At 47.4% G+C, this 18,068-nt stretch overlaps 1 protein-coding gene across 1 annotated transcript in view; it reads left to right on the top strand.

The window, feature by feature from the left end:
- Positions 1–18,068, top strand: part of FAM234A (family with sequence similarity 234 member A) — a 77,243-nt gene that overhangs the window by 10,388 nt on the left and 48,787 nt on the right. The window contains exons 2-5 of the mRNA XM_075317869.1: positions 3,720–4,008; positions 9,678–9,791; positions 10,634–10,825; positions 13,860–13,990. Coding sequence (XP_075173984.1) covers positions 3,744–4,008; positions 9,678–9,791; positions 10,634–10,825; positions 13,860–13,990 — 702 coding nt within the window. The 5' untranslated portion in view covers positions 3,720–3,743. The remainder of the gene's footprint in view (positions 1–3,719; positions 4,009–9,677; positions 9,792–10,633; positions 10,826–13,859; positions 13,991–18,068) is intronic.

Genomic DNA, 18,068 nt, shown 5'->3' with positions numbered 1-18,068 from the left:
TTCCATAGCTGATACACCGCCCACTGCTCCAGCCATCCCCGTGCATGCCCAGTGCCAGTCTCACAGGACTGAGCAGTGTGACCGCTGGTGACGTGTGCGCAGACAAGTGATTATGGGCGGGGCTGTGATTGTTATCAGCAAGTACCCGCCCATAATCTTGTGAGCGCGCAAACCTCACCAGCGGTCACACTGTGCTCAGGGTAGATGCTAGACTGTATGGGCTGCTTCCAGCGATGACGTCCCTTTTGTCACGTGATAGGGGCGTGTTCAAAATACTAGAGCTTGACTCGAAAAATGCCAATTTTTAATATCAGAATGGAAAATTTTCAAAAAGGATTATACAGCCACCCTGACCTAGATTTTCAAGGTCAGTAACCAGTCTCATCAGGTCTACGGTATCTGTTTAATAATGTGTGCAGTTTGTATTGTTAGATGCGGAGACAGATCTGCGTTAATGCCCACCTCCAGGGAAAATGGACTGTTATGGTGTTAATAGCATACTCTTTGTAATTTGCATGGTTAAAGGTGCCTGCCTTTATTTACAAAGCCTCAAAGTTGTAAGTGACCCTTTGCTTTTGGTCTTCTGTACCCACTGGAAGCCTCTGCTCAGCTATGGGTGACTAGGAGCAGACTTGCCCACTGAGCCACATTCTTGGGGAAAACTGGAGCAGAGCGGGCTGTCACTGGTGATCACCTTGTAGGAGCACAAGCTGCGAGTATTTATACTGTATATAGCCAATAGGCTGTCATAGTAAGTGCCATGACATACACTACAGTTCAAAAGTTTGGGGTCACCCAGACAATTTTGTCTTTTCCATGAAAAATCCTACTTTTATTTATCAGATGAGCTGCATAATGAATAGAAAATATAGTCCAGACATTGTCTAGAAATAATAATATTCTCCTTCAATCTTTGCTTTCATCACATAATGCTCCTTTGCAGCAATTCCAGCTTTGCAGATCTTTGGCATTCTAGCTGTTAATTTGCAGAGGTAATCTGGAGATATTTCACCACATGCTTACAGAAGCTTCTCCCACAAGTTGGATTGTCTTGATGGGCACTTTTTGCGTACCATACGGTCAAGCTGCTCCCACAACAGCTTAATAGGGTTGGGATCTGGTGACGGTGCTGGCCCCTCCATTACACATAGAATACCAGCTGCTTGCTTCTTCCCTAAATAGTTCATGCATAATTTAGAGGTGTTCTTTGGGTCATTGTTCTGTTGTAGGGTGAAATTGGCTCCAATCAAGCGCTGTCCACAGGGTATAGCATTGCAAAATGGAGTGATAGCCTTCCTTATTAAAAATCCTTTTTACATTGTACAAATCTCCCACTTTACCAGCACCAAAGCAACCCTAGACCATCACATTACCTCCACCATGCTTGACAGATGGCGTCAGGCACTCTTCCAGCATATTTTCAGTTGTTCTGTGTCTCACAAATGTTTTTCTGTGTGATTCAAACACCTCAAACTTTGATTCGTCTGTCCATAACACTTTTTTTTCCCAATTTTCCTCTGTCCAATGTCTGTGTTCTTTTGCCCATATTAATCTTTTCCTTTTATTAGTCAGTCTCCGATATGGCTTTTTCTTTCCCACTCTGTCCTGAAGGTCAGCATCGCGGAGTCACTGTAGATGTTGACACTGGCGTTTTGCTGGTACTATTTAATGAAGGTGCTAGTTGAGGACCTGTGAGGCGTCGATTTCTCAAACTAGAGACTCCAATGTACTTGTCTTGTTGCTCAGTTGTGCAGTGGGGTCTCCCACTTCTCATTCTACTCTGGTTAGAGCCTGTTTGTGCTCTCCTCTGTAGAGAGTGGTACACACCATTGTAGGAAATTTTCAGTTTCTTGGCAATTTCTCGCATGGAATATCCTTCATGTCTAAGAACAAGAATAGACTGTCGAGTTTCACATGAAAGTTCTCTTTTTGTGGCCATTTTGAAAGTTTAATGGAACCAACAAATGTAATTCTCTAGATTCTCAACTAGCTCAAAGGAAGGTCCGTTTTATAGCTTCTCTAATCAGCAATACTGTTTTTTTAGCTGTGCTAACATTAGCCTTCTAACACAGCAAACACAATGTACCATTAGAACACTGGAGTGGTGACCATTAGAACACTGGAGTGGTGGTTGTTGGAAATGGGCCTCTATACACCTATGTAGATATTGCATCAAAATCCAGACGTTTGAAGCTAGAATAGTCATTTACCACATTAACAATGCATAGAGTGTATTTCTGTTTAATTTAATGTTAGCTTCATTGAAAAAATAGTGATTTTCTTTCAAAAATAAGGAAATATCTAAGTGACCCTAAACTTTTGAACTGTAGTGTAGTAGATTCTAAATTCCCTGACAAAGTTATGCCAGTGTCCTTTACAAACTTTGTATTTTGCCACAGTCAGCCAAGATGCGCTGAGCACTTGACTGCAGGCTGACCACGGACAGACAATGCTTCTGCGTTCTGCCATGATGTTCTGATCACTGCACTGCAGGCTGATGGTGCACAAACAATGCTCCTGAGTTCTGCCATGATGTGCTGACCTCTTCACTACAGGCTGACCGCGCACAGACAATGCTCCTGCATTCTGCCATCATGTACTGACTGCACACAGACAATGCTCCTGTGTTGTGAATGTCATCCGAGTGGGTGCTGGTGTGGAGCTCTCTCTGGTGGCTAGGAATGGTAGTGAATCTGGGTTTGAATCTGTGATTCAGACAGGTGGTGGAATTAATTGGGAATCCAGGACGTCCTATTGAAGATCAGCCTGGTTTATTTAGGAGAGTATTTTGTGCCTTAATATTTCTTGCCTGCTTCTGAAGATGGCTGGGAGTTTTCCCTTCTGTTTCTCCCATTTATTTGGTACCTGAATCTAAGGTTACTGTTTCGGTGCTTATTGCTGGATTTGCACTTAAGGGTGTTTCTGCTTATTCCATTTTGTTCTGTGTTTGGTTTCTTGTATTTGAGGATCTGTCTTTCTGCTTTTGTGAGCAGGGCTGTCCCTACAGCAAGAAAGGGAGCTTGCTCCCTGTTCATGTTTGGAGTATTTGCACTCTACAATATTATTTGTTCTGTGATTTTGTTTCTTCCCATTATATCTGCATTTCTGTTTAAAGTGTCTAGCTCAAGAGTACCTGATATAGTGGGGGAGAGACCGTGTGGCCTCAAATCTTTTTCCTATTAGGAGATTGGTATTTTTTGCAGGGTTTTGTGCTGGCCGCAATCAGTTATATGTCCTGTCCTGTTTTATGTAGTAAGTCGGGCCTCACCTTTTGCTGATCTATATTTTCTATCTGTGTATTGTGTTTTCTTACCTCACCGTTGTTGCATGTTGAGGGCTTGCTATTCTTTTGGGGACTGCTCCGGGGCAAGTTAGGATTCCTCATTTCTATCTTTGAGGTGTAGCAAGTTTCTCTGTCTTTGACGAGGTGTCTAGGTGTGTTAGGAACATCCCACAGCTACTTCTAGTGTTGTCCGATAGAGAGGGGATTGCGGTCAAATTAGTTTCCAACTACTCTTGTGGTTTTGTTTTTTCCTTATTAATGGGATTTTGTGTCGTCCATGGTTACCAGATCATAACACTTCTGCGTTCTGCCATGATGTACTGACAGCGCACAGACAATGCTCCTGCATTCTGCCGTGATTACGCTAAATGTATATCAGCCATAAGTTTGGGGTATAAGTTCAGGATTTCATAATAATTCCTTTCCTTTCCTGAAGGCATTTCTGCCGTGAACCACTACCATGGACAACAAGGAAGCAGAAGGAGAAAACCATCCATTAAAAAATAATGAAGGAATGACTGTAGAGAACAACGACACGAGTGGAGAAAAGGATGTGTGCATTAAGAAGCAGAGTGGGCTGTCACGCTTGTCCAAGATTCGCACGGCCTTCTTTTTCGGAGCCTTGTTTCTGTGTCTTGCAGTGGTGTTTGCCTTCTCCTTTATTATTCCTTGCCCAGTGAGACCCATCTCTCAGAGGACCTGGAGCGTACACTACAACAACTCTGGTAAGTGTGCTGAGCTGAAGAAACAGTGTTATAAATTATCTGTACACGTGACATATTCGGTGTGATGCCCAAATGTAATGTGACTGATGGGGAATATAATGCGCTGACAACCTGCCAGAATGTTCCAAGTGATCCCGGGATATCCTGCGGTACTCCATGTGTGATCCCAGCAGCCAGGGTCTATACGGTGCTGGACAGAGATGAGCGGACCCGTGAAAGCTTGGTTCGGCGGGTTTAGCCGGATTTAGGTAAAGTTTGGTTTGGGACCCAGACTTGACCTGAACCCCAATGGAAATCACTGATTGGGCAGTTTGGGTCTCCACCCACATGCAGCCAGCCATAAATGAATCACTTCCAGGGGCGGGATGGTGGCATTTTTCCTTATTTTTTTGCTTGGTGCACACTCCATCTGATCACGCTGTTGTTATTCCCAGTGCGAGCCAATCACACACTCCAAGAGCTCGCACTGGGCTGAGCATCGAGCGTACAAGAGTGGTTTACATATATTAAGCACCCAAACTCCAAACTGTTTTTTTTTTGTTTTTTTTGTAAAGTCTGTGTTTGGTACTTAAATTGAACCTTGGGTTCGCTCATCTCTAATGCTTGATATACTGGGATTACACATTGAAATCTATTGACTTTTCTGGGTCCGCCTGAGCAATAGACAGTCTTTGTAGCCAATCTCGGCTCTTTACTAATAGCTGAGGATTTAAATGGAGCCTATTCCTATCTGTTTTAAAATTCTACCAAAATCCCAATTTATTCCTTGGTCACAGGAAAGAGGATACCTTTCTGATCACCATGGGTGACACTGCTGAGATATCCAGCGATCCCCAGAGCGAACGTCTGAAAAGCTTGGTTTTAGCGGGGGTTAACCTGCTCCACCTCATTGTGACTGCCAGAAAGAGAGAGGCACTGTACTCCGCTTAATCCCATAGACCATGAGTGTAAAGGAGGCCACGCATGTTCACCTCTGCTCCATTCAAGACACAGCCCTCTTTTTGGGGGTCCTAGTGGTCACATGATTAACAAACTATAGAGGATAACTTGCAAATATGGGAAAACCTGTTAATTCAACACTCCTTACTGCTTGTGACTGTTGGCCGGTTGTTCTGAGAGATTCACCACCTGGCTACTACATTTCCTTTCCACCGACATCCCCACCATCATCATGGGTGACTTTTACATCCCCATTGACACTTCTCACTTACCGTATTTTTCGCTTTATAAGACGCACTGGAATATAAGACGCACCCCAAACTTAGACATAAAAAAAGGTAAAAAAAAGAAAAATGGGGTCCGTCTTATACTCCGGTGTTCTCTTACCGGAGGGGGGCAGCAGTGGTGGTGAAGCGGGGTCACAGGAGGCACAGGTTGTGCTGGCAGGCGCGGCAGGTCAGTGGCAGCGGGGTCCGTGGTTGCAGGTGCCGTGGCGTCCGTGGTTGCAGGCGCGGTGGCATCCGCGGTGGCAGGATCCGTGGGGTCCGTGGTGGCGGCAGCAGCCGTGGCGTGTGAGCCGTGCAGCAGGCCGGTGCAGTGAGTGTCCGCGGTCCCGGTTCAGTGGTGGCAGCGGCGGCGGCGACTGCTCAGTGGTGGCAGGGACTGCTCAGTGGTGGAGTGTGTCCGCGGTCCTGGTTCAGTGGTGGCAGTGGCGGCGACGGCTCAGTGGTGGGAGTGGCGGCGACGGCTCAGTGGTGGGAGCGGCGGTAACTGCTCAGTGGTGGCAGCGGCAGGGACTGCTCAGTGGTGGCGTGTGTCCGCGGTCCCGGTTCAGTGGTGGCAGCGGCGGCGGCTCAGTGGTGGGAGCGGCGGCAACTGCTCAGTGGTGGCAGCGGCAGGGACTGCTCAGTGGTGGCGTGTGTCCGCGGTCCCGGTTCAGTGGTGGCAGCGGCTCAGTGGTGGGAGCGGCGGCAACTGCTCAGTGGTGGCAGCGGCAGGGACTGCTCAGTGGTGGCGTGTGTCCGCGGTCCCGGTTCAGTGGTGGCAGCGGCGGCGGCTCAGTGGTGGGAGCGGCGGCGACGGCTCAGTGGTGGAGTGTGTCCGCGGTCCCGATTCAAGTAATGGCGCCCGGAGCGACGCATGCGCAGATGGAGCTCTCATCCAAGGGCTCCATCTGCGCACGCGCTGACTCCCGGAGCAGCGCGTGCGCAGATGGAGCTCTCATCCAAGAGCTCCACCGGCGCCATCATTTGAAAGTGGGACCGCGGACAACTGGTAAGCTGCACAGCCGCCCGCCCCGCATGCACAGAGTGGCAGCCAGCAGGCTGCCCGCCCACTCTGCGTACAAGCCGCCGGGTACCTGTGCTTGCGTGCGGTGGCAGCCGGGTACCCATGGCTGTGTGCGGGCGGCAGATGGGTGACTGTGTGAGGGCGGCAGCCGGGTACCTGCACGGGCACCCGACTGCCGCTCGCACACAGCACCCGGCTGCCGCCCGCACACAGCCATGGGTACCCGTCTGCCACCGCATGCAAGCACAGGTACCTGGCTGCCGACCCCACACAGCACCCGCTGCCGCCCGCACACAGCCACGGGTACCCGGCTGCCGCTGCATGCAAGTACAGGTACCCGGGCGCTTGCATGCAGCCACAGGCACCCGCCCGATCGCTTCAGACAGGACCCCCCCCCCCCCGCTACCGCTTTATAAGACGCACCCCCCATTTTCCTCCCAAAATTTGGGGAGGAAAAGTGCGTCTTATAAAGCGAAAAATACGGTATCTCTCTCTAAACTTCTAACACTCGCTTCCTCCTTCGGCCTCACTCAATGGTCCTCTGCAGCTACTCACAAAGATGGCCACACGCTGGACCTCATCTTCACTCGCCTCTGTTCCCTATCTAACCACAACCTACTCACATTCTCTTCCCTCTCTTCTCCAAGTGCACAACCCCCACTCCACAAACTTTCACACCCTCGCAGAAATCTCAATCACCTTGACTTACACACACTTTCTCAGTCCCTTCTCGCTCTCGCAGACATTGCTTTTTCACACGATGCAGATGCTGCTGCCACTTTATACAACATTACAATCTCTGCAGCTCTCGAATCAGCTGCCCACCTCACACACACCAAAACCCACACAATCAACAGGCAACCCTGGCAAACGAGTCAGACAAAAAAATTGAGACAGGCTTCCAGAATTGCTGAGCGCAGATGGAAGAGGTTTCACTCCACTGAGCACTTCGTTACTTACAAACAAGTTCTCACCACTTTCAAGTGTGCACTCACTGCTGCAAAACAAACCTACTTCTCATCCCTCATATCCTCTCTATCTCACAACCCTAAACAGCTATTCAACACTTTCAACTCTCTCCTCCGTCCCCCGGCACCACTTTCGTCTCCTCTTATCTCAGCTGAAGACTTTGCCTCTTTCTTCAAGCAGAAGATTGACAACGTCAGAGCAAGCTTTGGCCTACAATCACCACAGCCACTCCTCACAACTACTCAGCCTTCTTCTTCCAAATCCAGCTTCTCCCCCATGACAGAAGATCATCTTTCCACTCTACTCTCAAGATCACATCTCACAACCTGCCTGCTTGATCCCCAATCTCAACATAGTCTTCATCCCAACCCTAACCCATCTCTTCAACCTATCAATTACAACTGGTGTATTCCCTTCATGCTTTAAACATGCCTCAATCACACCCATCCTCAAAAAGCCCTCCCTTGATCCTTCCTCTGTGTCAAACTATCTCCCCATATCACTTCTCCCCTATGCCTCAAAACTACTGGAACAGCATGTCCATCTTGAACTGTCCTCATACCTCTTTTCCTGCTCTCTCTATGACCGGTTACAATCTGGCTTCCAACCCCATCATTCCACTGAAACTGCCCTGACCAAAGTCACTAATGACCTACTTACCGCAAAAGCCAAGCGACACTACTCTGTCCTCCTCCTCCTGGACCTGTCCTCTGCCTTTGACACAGTAGACCACTCCCTTCTACTACAAATTCTCTCATCTCTGGGCATAACAGACTTGGCACTATCTTGGATCTCCTCATACTTAACCAACCGAACTTTCAGTGTCTCCCACTCTCACACCACTTCCTCATCTCGCCCCCTATCTGTCTGTGTCCCCCAAGGTTCAGTTCTTGGACCCCTGCTGTTCTCCATTTACACCTTTGGCCTGGGACAGCTCATAGAGTCCCACGGCTTTCAGTATCATCTCTACGCTGATGATATACAGATCTATCTCTCTGGACCTGACATCACCTCCCTACTAACCAGAATCCCACAATGTCTGTCTGCTATTTCATCCTTTTTCTCTGCTTGACCCCTAAAACTGAACATGGACAAAACAGAATTCATTGTCTTTCCTCCTCCTCACTCAACCCCCCCACGTGACATATCCATCAATGTCAATGGCTGCTCACTTTCCCCAGTGCCATGTGCTCCCTGCCTGTGAGTAATCCTAAACTCTGATCTCTCTTTCAAGCCACACATCCAAGCCCTCTTCACCTCCTGCCGCCTCCAACTCAAAAATATTTCCCGGATCCGTACATTCCTTTCCCAAGAAGCTGCAAAAACCATAGTACATGCCCTTATTATCTCCCGCCTGGATTATTGCAACCTCCTGCTCTGTGGCCTCCCTTCTAACAGTCTCACACCCCTACAATCTATTCTAAACTATGCTGCCCGGCTCATCCACCTGTCCCCCCGCTACTCCCCGACCTCTCCTCTCTGCCAATCCCTTCACTGGCTTCCCATTGCCCAACGAGTCCAGTTCAAAACACTAACCATGACATACAAAGTCATCAACAACCTGTCTCCTCCCTACATCTGTGACCTAGTCTCCCGGTACTTACCTGCACGTAACCTTCGATCCTCACAAGATCTCCTTCTCTACTCCCCTCACATCTCTTCTTCCCACCATTGCATCCAAGATTTCTCCCGTGCCTCCCCCATACTCTGGAATGCTCTGCCTCAACACAACAGACTCTCGCCTACCTTGACAAGTTTCAAAAGGAACCTGAAGACCCACCTCTTCCGACAAGCCTACAACCTGCCGGAACCCTCAGTCCTCAACCCTGCCGCACAATCAACTCTACCCTAACCTACTGTATCCTCACCTATCCCTTGTAGGCTGTGAGCCCTCGCGGGCAGGGTGCTCTATCCTCCTGTACCAGTCTGTGCCTTGTATTGTTTATGATTATTGTACTTGTCCCTATTATGTATACCCCTTTCACATGTAAAGCGCCATGGAATTGATGGCGCTATAATAATAAATAATAATAATAATAATGTGGCATGCCAGCAGTTGGCCAACGCGGCCACACAAAGTGACATCTCTGTGTACTCAGGAGACTGAGAAGACCAGTAACAAAAACTGACGTCATGCACCAGAATGTGAAGTTTGTAGTGATGGGTAAATAGTAAAATATTCGGGTTCGGATTATTCTTACAGAATACCTAATACTATTCCAGTAGTCATCACAAATAACAAGCCTTATTGAAGTCAATGGGGAACTCAAGCATTTTTCTTGAAGATTTCCCATAAAAATGCTCGAGTTCCCCATTGACTTGCATTAGGTCCGTTATTAGTGACAAATACTGGAATAGTGCTAGGTATTACGTAAGAATAATCTGAACCCGAATATTTCACTATTCGCTCATCACTGCCATAGTAGCTTGTAATCATATAGTAATAGGCTTTTTTTTTCTTTGGGGAACAGTTGGTTATCCTTTTCTGGCTACAGAAGATGTGAACCAAGATAAAGTGCAAGATGTTCTTTTCATTTTTAAAACCGACAACGCCGGCAAGTCAAACGTCTCCTGTGCGGATGAAGGTAAAGCGTCCTAGTCTTGTGCCAGGCTGTGCTAGTGTTGGGTATGTGTACACTTCAGCAGTGCAGCCTGTGAAGGGTGAGGAGGAAGCAGCGAGATACGTAGCTGCCACATCCTGTAACCAAAAGCTGAGGTTTAGCAAAACCGCCACTGCAATATTCCAGTGGCTATGTGATAGAATAGCTTTATATGTGCCGCGGCCACTAGAGCGAGCGGTGATGACTCTGAATGCAGTACATGGTATTTTTTGAGTCACGTATATGACACTCTCTCCTTTGCCATCCCCCTCTCTCTCCTTTGCCCTCCCCCTCTCTCTTTTGCCCTCCCCCTCTCTCTGTTTTGCCCTCCCCCTCTCTCTCTTTTGCCCTCCCCCTCTCTCTCTTTTGTCCTCCCCCTCTCTCTCTTTTGTCCTCCCCCTCTCTCTCTTTTGTCCTCCCCCCTCTCTCTCTTTTGCCCTCCCTCTCTCTTTTGCCCTCCGCTCTCTCTTTTACCCTCCCCCTCTCTTTTGCCCTCCTCCTTTCTCTTTTGCCCTCCCCCTCTCTCTCATTTGCCATCCCCTTCTCTCTCCTTTGCCCTCCTCTCTCTCCTTTGCCCTCCCCCTCTCTTTTACCCTCTGCCTCACTCTCTTTCGCCCTCTGCCTCTTATGCCCTCCCCGCTTTCACTTTATCATTCCCCTCTTTCTCTTTTGCCCTCCCCCACTCTCTTTTTTGCCTGTCCCTTCTCTCTCCTTTGCCCCCCCCTTTTATATTCACACTCCCCCCAGTTGTCGTTCACCCTCCTCTACTCCACTCTCCAGTAAGAGAAATGATGCATCAATATAAATGCTACCTTCTATTTTTGCAGGCTTTCAGCAACCATGCTTCTTCTTATCTGCCCTGTCTGGGACAAATGGAAGTACGCTGTGGGTCAGACCCGTCTCTGATGATGATGTGCTGTTAGTGGAGTGTGGTATCCATTTTCTTGGTGGTACGGACAATGTTGGTTGTCTAGTAATACGGAGATCCGGGTTCATATTAGCAATTGATTCCACAACAGGTACAATTATTCATTCTGTACAATTTAACAAACATGTAATAGATTATTGCAAATATAAAAATCCAATTTCAATTTCTGAGATACTAAGGTTTAATACTCTTACAAAAAACTATTTTATTAGAATTGAGACTAAGACTGTGACCTTCACTATATGATTACCTAAGAATACTGATCCCCTAAAAACTGAAGATGTTACAAAAATATCTGGAGGAAAACATCCAATGTGGAATGTGCATTCTGGAGGTTTATGATGTTGTTCACTGCTGTTTTTAATTGTCCTTTTTTTATTTCATTACAATATTCTTAAACTAACGCCGATGACCCTGGACTTAAACCTTAGGGGACTGTTTCTCTTTCTTGCTTTTTTTTTTTTTATACATGTGCTTCAGCACTCACAGGCAGGTAGTTAGTACTTACTTGCCTTTTGCACTCGGCACCATTCACTGCCAGGACATAGCAGTCACAGACCACTCCTATTGGTGATACAGTGGCGTCATCAACAGAGCGGCGGCTTCTTTTCCGCTCTGCTCTGTAGACTGTGCGGGACAGGCCACGTCACTCTGATTAACAGCCAGCTTCCCGCTGCCCAACGGGGGGAGCCGACAGTCAATCATCATGACGTCAGCAGCCTCGTCTACAGAGAAGATGTCGTTCCATGGTCACAACGTCGGTGGAAGTAACTGAATCACCGGCAGGAGCAGTCTGTGTCCGCTCCATGTTGGTGAACGGCGCTGGGTACAAAAGGCAGGTGCTGGCATCTCTCTGCCTGTTAGTGCTTAGGCACATTTCTTTTTTTTTGTAAAGTGCCAGATATACCCTATAGGACTTTAAAGAGAACCTCTCGGAACAGTTTTGGAAAGGGAGGACATTGCTGTAATACTGATTAAAGTAATATCTTTGGTGAAGAAATCTGCCTTGTTGTGCTACTTTAATCAGCATTTGAAGTTTTCTGTTGATTAGATGTCTGTGTACAGGGGCCACACTGCACACTGGGTCTTCTCCTCCCTGTCTGTGATACCCTGGCCCCCTCTGCCTGCCTCCTCTATTTGAATTAGAGATTTCCAATAGAGGAAACGTGTTACTGAAAAAATAGTGACCCGTTATTCACAAACCAGAGGTAGGCGAACGGGTTGCGGAATCACAGATGGGGGGGAGGACCCCCAGTGTACAGTCTAGCCCCTGTGCACCAAAATATATTTGCAGAAACTTGTAAATGGTAATTAAAGAAGAACAACAAAGCAGATTTCTTCACAATGATATAAATTTAATCAGCGCCAATACATTACATTACAAAATTGTGCTGACAGGTTCTCTTTACTGGCATCATTTTAGGCTATATGCAATATACTAAGTAAGTTTGAAAGCACACTGCAATACCATATTTAGAGACCTTTTCTGTTTTATCACTTGTGCGCAGTAAATAAAAGAATTATATAATTTCAATTTGTTTCTTCACTTTTGAGTCATATAACTTTTTATTTTTCCATTAATTGAGCTGTGTGAAAGCCTGTTTTTCATTTGATTTTTGTATTGGTAGAATTTTGGGGTACATATGATTTTTGATCACGTTTGATTGTATAGTTTGGTGGACTCGGATGTTAGATGCTGCAGTCCTGTCATTATCACAAATAAACATTTACATGCAGGTATCTTATAGGTAACATCGTCTATGATTAGAGTCCTTTCTGTCCCTTTTGTTTCCATGTAGTACAGTCACCATGATAAGATTTCATGCCCAGAGCTCGTCTCTCCGGAATTCTTTCTTCTCTGCCTTTAGCAACACATCCAAACATAATTCCCTTAAAAATAAAAGTATCATTATACTGCTCATATATGAAGATCTATCACATGCCCCTAAATAGTTGCCCTTTAATGTACTTCCTGCTCAAAATATCCCTCCCCCCATACTGCCCCTCTCGATTTTGCCTCCCCTACTCTGATCCATTCCATTATGTTGTCCCCCTCCAAACTGCCTTTCTCTCTAATATCCCTCCGCAGTGCCTCTCTCCATAATGTCTCCCCCTCACCATAATATTCTCCCATACCCACTGCCCCTCTCAATAATATCCCCCCCACACTTTGCCCCTCTCCATAATGTTATTCCCCCCACACTGCCCCTCTCCATAATATTTACCCACATTCCCTCTCTCCATAATGTCATCCCTTCAACACTGTGCCCCTCCATAATATATCCCCCACACTGTGCCTCTACTTAATGTCGTCGTCCTCCTCAGACATTGCCCCACTCCGTAATATCCTTCTACACTGCCCCTCTCCATAACGTCCCAGACATTGTCCCTCTCTATAATATCCCATCCCACACTGCCCCTCCCCATAAAATCCCCCATACACACTGACCCTCCCCATAATATCTCCTCCACTTTTACTCGGCCTAATATCCCCCCACACTGCCCCTCTTGTATCACATTGCTCCCCACACTGCCTCTTTTTGTACTATCCCCCTACACTACCTCTTTCCTTACTGTCCCCCCCACACTAAGCCACTCTATAATTAATATCACCATCCCACGCACACTCCTCCTCTGCAAAATATCTCCTCAAACTACCCCTCTCCATAACATTCCATTGCCCCTCGTTATATTGTGCCCCTTTTTACAATATCCACCTATATTGTGTGTACCTTGGCACACATTTACTCTTCAGCTTCTCCATGGAGCACTTACCGGGACCAATGTGTCCGCTGCTTCTGCGGTGCCGGCAGCTGCGTGATGAGGTCAGCAGCGTGATGAGGTCAGCAGCGTGATGACCTCCTCAGACTGCTGCACGGAGCAGAGGCTGATAAGCTTTCCCCTGCTAGCTCCAGTCCCGGTGCAGAGGAATTCAAATGTATTTTAAAAGACACAAATACATTGAAATATTAGATGCAGCCATCAGCGATTCCTGAACGAGTCAGTGGGCCGCAGTTAAGTCTTTGGCGGGCCGTATATTGTGCAGACCTGCTCTAAACCCTGTCTTTCTCTGTTGTCTGTAGAATCCTCATATTTGCTATTATATATGAGCTCTTGTTTTGCAGGACATGCTTTGTGGGAAAAGCCAACTGGATTTGCAGCTACATCCACTGTTCTAAAACCAGTGCTGAAAATTACAGATGTAGATAATGATGATGTAGAAGATCTTATGGTTTTTATCTTTGCTGAAAATGAGGTGAGAAAAATTAGTACGATATAATGTGAAAGTATTAATGCACTTTAGTTGTAATTCAAAACAAGTAGGAGGTGATACTCGCCCAAGGTTGAGATTATACTGAGTCATGATAAGATTTAAAGGGTGTTGTCAACATAATAACCACTGAACTGGGTGGCCATGCTGAGGCAGGCGGCATGAGACTACTGAGCCCGCGTGACTGGCGTTTTGTGCTGTAGATAGGTACTGCTTGTTTTGTTATCAGATCCATCGTATGGGCCATTTTTTATTTCAGGAAGCTGTACATCCCCTTTACAGCTAATCATTATTAAAACATGGATAATTCCCTGATGATGATCTGCAAATTGCCTCTTCAGAGAGGAGAACTTAGGGTACCTTCACACTTAGCGATGCAGCAGCGATCCGACCAGCGATCTTACCTGGTCAGGATCGCTGCTGCATCGCTACATGGTCGCTGGTGAGCTGTCAAACAGGCAGATCTCACCAGCGACCAGTGAACAGCCCCCAGCCAGCAGCGACGTGCAAGCGACGCTGCGCTTGCACGGAGCCGCCGTCTGGAAGCTGCGGAGACTGGTAACTAAGGTAAACATCGGGTATGGTTACCCGATGTTTACATTAGTTACCAGTGTGAGCAGGGAGCAGGGAGTCGCGCACACTGAGCGCTGGCTCCTTGCTCTCCTAGCTACAGTACACATCGGGTTAATTAACCCGATGTGTAATGCAGCTACATGTGCAGAGAGCAGGGAGCCGTGCACACTGCTTAGCGCTGGCTCCTTGCTCTCCTAGCTACAGTACACATCGGGTTAATTAACCCGATGTGTAATGCAGCTACATGTGCAGAGAGCAGGGAGCCGCGCACACTGCTTAGCGCTGGCTCCTTGCTCTCCTAGCTGCTGTACACATCGTGTTAATTAACCCGATGTGTACAGCAGCTACATGTGCAGAGAGCCGGAGCCGGCAGCACAGGCAGCGTGAGAGCTGCAGAGCCTGGTAACTAAGGTAAATATCGGGTAACCACCTTGGTTACCCGATGTTTATCTTGGATACAGCTTACCTCAGCTGTCAGACGCCGGCTCCTGCTCCCTGCTCGCTTCATTTGTCGCTCTCTTGCTGTCACACACAGCGATCTGTGTGTCACAGCAGGAGAGCGGCTTTGAAGAAAACGAACCAGGGCTGTGTGTAACGAGCAGCGATCTCGCAGCAGGGGCCAGATCGCTGCTCAGTGTCACACACAGCGAGATCGCTAATGAGGTCACTGCTGCGTCACAAAAAGCGTGACTCAGCAGCGATCTCGGCAGCGAGCTCGCTGTGTGTGAAGCACCCCTTACAGTGCCTACAAGTAGTATTCAACCCCCTGCAGATTTAGCAGGTTTACACATTCGGAATTAACTTGGCATTGTGACATTTGGACTGTAGATCAGCCTGGAAGTGTGAAATGCACTGCAGCAAAAAAGAATGTTATTTCGTTTTTTTGTTTTTTTTTAAATTTGAGAAAAGTTTATTCAGAGGGTCATTTATTATTCAACCCCTCAAACCACCAGAATTCTGTTTGGTTCCCCTAAAGTATTAAGAAGTATTTCAGGCACAAAGAACAATGAGCTTCACATGTTTGGATTAATTATCTCTTTTTCCAGCCTTTTCTGACTAATTAAGACCCTCCACAAACTTGTGAACAGCACTCATACTTGGTCAACATGGGAAAGACAAAGGAGCATTCCAAGGCCATCAGAGACAAGATCGTGGAGGGTCACAAGGCTGGCAAGGGGTACAAAACCCTTTCCAAGGAGTTGGGCCTACCTGTCTCCACTGTTGGGAGCATCATCCAGAAGTGGAAGGCTTATGGAACTACTGTTAGCCTTCCACGGCCTGGACAGCCTTTGAAAGTTTCCACCCGTGCCAAGGCCAGGCTTGTCCGAAGAGTCAAGGCTAACCCAAGGACAACAAGGAAGGAGCTCCGGGAAGATCTCATGGCAGTGGGGACATTGGTTTCAGTCAATACCATAAGTAACGTACTCCACCGCAATGGTCTCTGTTCCAGACGAGCCCGTAAGGTACTTTTACTTTCAAAGCGTCATGTCAAGGCTCGTCTACAGTTTGCTCATGATCACTTGGAGGACTCTGAGACAGACTGGTTCAAGGTTCTCTGGTCTGATGAGACCAAGATCGAGATCTTTGGTGCCAACCACACACGTGACGTTTGGAGACTGGATGGCACTGCATACGACTCCAAGAATACCATCCCTACAGTCAAGCATGGTGGTGGCAGCATCATGCTGTGGGGCTGTTTCTCAGCCAAGGGGCCTGGCCATCTGGTCCGCATCCATGGGAAGATGGATAGCACGGCCTACCTGGAGATTTTGGCCAAGAACCTCCGCTCCTCCATCAAGGATCTTAAGATGGGTCGTCATTTCATCTTCCAACAAGACAACGACCCAAAGCACACAGCCAAGAAAACTAAGGCCTGGTTCAAGAGGGAAAAAATCAAGGTGTTGCAGTGGCCTAGTCAGTCTCCTGACCTTAACCCAATTGAAAACTTGTGGAAGGAGCTCAAGATTAAAGTCCACATGAGACACCCAAAGAACCTAGATAACTTGGAGAAGATCTGCATGGAGGAGTGGGCCAAGATAACTCCAGAGACCTGTGCCGGCCTGATCAGGTCTTATAAAAGACGATTATTAGCTGTAATTGCAAACAAGGGTTATTCCACAAAATATTAAACCTAGGGGTTGAATAATAATTGACCCACACTTTTATGTTGAAAATTTATTAAAATTTAACTGAGCAACATAACTTGTTGGTTTGTAAGATTTATGCATCTGTTAATAAATCCTGCTCTTGTTTGAAGTTTGCAGGCTCTAACTTATTTGCATCTTATCAAACCTGCTAAATCTGCAGGGGGTTGAATACTACTTGTAGGCACTGTAAGGTGGTGTCACACACAGCGACGACGACAACGACGTCGCTGCTACGTCACCATTTTCTGTGACGTAGCAGCGACGTCCCGTCGCTGTCGCTGTGTGTGACATCCAGCAACGAGCTGGCCCCTGCTGTGAGGTCACTGCTCGTTGCTGAATGTTCAGCTTCATTTTTTGGTCATTGCTCTCCCGCTGTGACACACACATCGCTGTGTGTGACAGCGAGAGAGCAACGAAATGAAGCGACCAGGGAGCAGGAGCCGGCATATGCGGTAAGCTGTAACCAGGGTAAACATCGGGTAACCAAGGGAAGACCTTTCCCTGGTTACCCGATGTTTACCTTCGTTACCAGCGTCCGCCGCTCTCACTGCCAGTGCCAGCTCCCTGCTCTCTGCACATGTAGCTGCAGTACACATCGGGTAATTAACCCAATGTGTACTGTAGCTAGGAGTGCAGGGAGCCAGCGCTAAGCAGTGTGCGCGGCTCCCTGCTCTCTGCACATGTAGCATAGCGACGCGTGTCGTTATGATCACTGCTGCGTCTGCTGTGTTTGACAGCTAAGCAGCAATCATAACAGCGACTTATAAGGTCGCTGTTGCGTCACAGAAAATGGTGACGTAACAGCGACGTCATTGTCGCTATGTGTGAACCCAGCTTTAAACTCTAGAGCACCTATTGAACTTAGCAATCCTTAAAATCAATATCAACCCTTTTTACAATCCTTGCCACATAACTTAGGATAAGAGGCCAAACTAAGGGGTACTTCTCACATAACGAGATCGCTGCTGAGTCACAGGTTTTGTGACGTAATAGGGGTCTCACCTGTGATCTCATTATGTGTGAAACTAAGCAGCGACCTGGCCCCTGCTGTGAAATCGCTGATCGTTACACACTGTTCTGGTTTATTTTCTTCAAAGCCGATGTCCTGCTGGGCAGGACGCATTGCTGTGTTTGACACCTGCCAACAACCTCCTATGCAGGTCGCTCATCGTTATACAGGTCGCTGATCGTTACTGCGTCGCTGGTAAGGTCTGACTGTGTGACATCTCACCAGCGTCCTCCCTGCGACTTACCAGCGATCCTTATCAGGTCGCATTGTTTTCGGGATCGCTGGTAAGTCGTTAAATGTGATGGGGGCTTAGGGAACCCCATTTGCAGACACA

Source organism: Anomaloglossus baeobatrachus, chromosome 7 (genome assembly GCF_048569485.1).
Source record: "Anomaloglossus baeobatrachus isolate aAnoBae1 chromosome 7, aAnoBae1.hap1, whole genome shotgun sequence".
Lineage (NCBI taxonomy): Eukaryota > Metazoa > Chordata > Amphibia > Anura > Aromobatidae > Anomaloglossus > Anomaloglossus baeobatrachus.
Note: the sequence above shows the minus strand (reverse complement) of the source record. Positions and strands in the feature narration are given on the sequence as shown.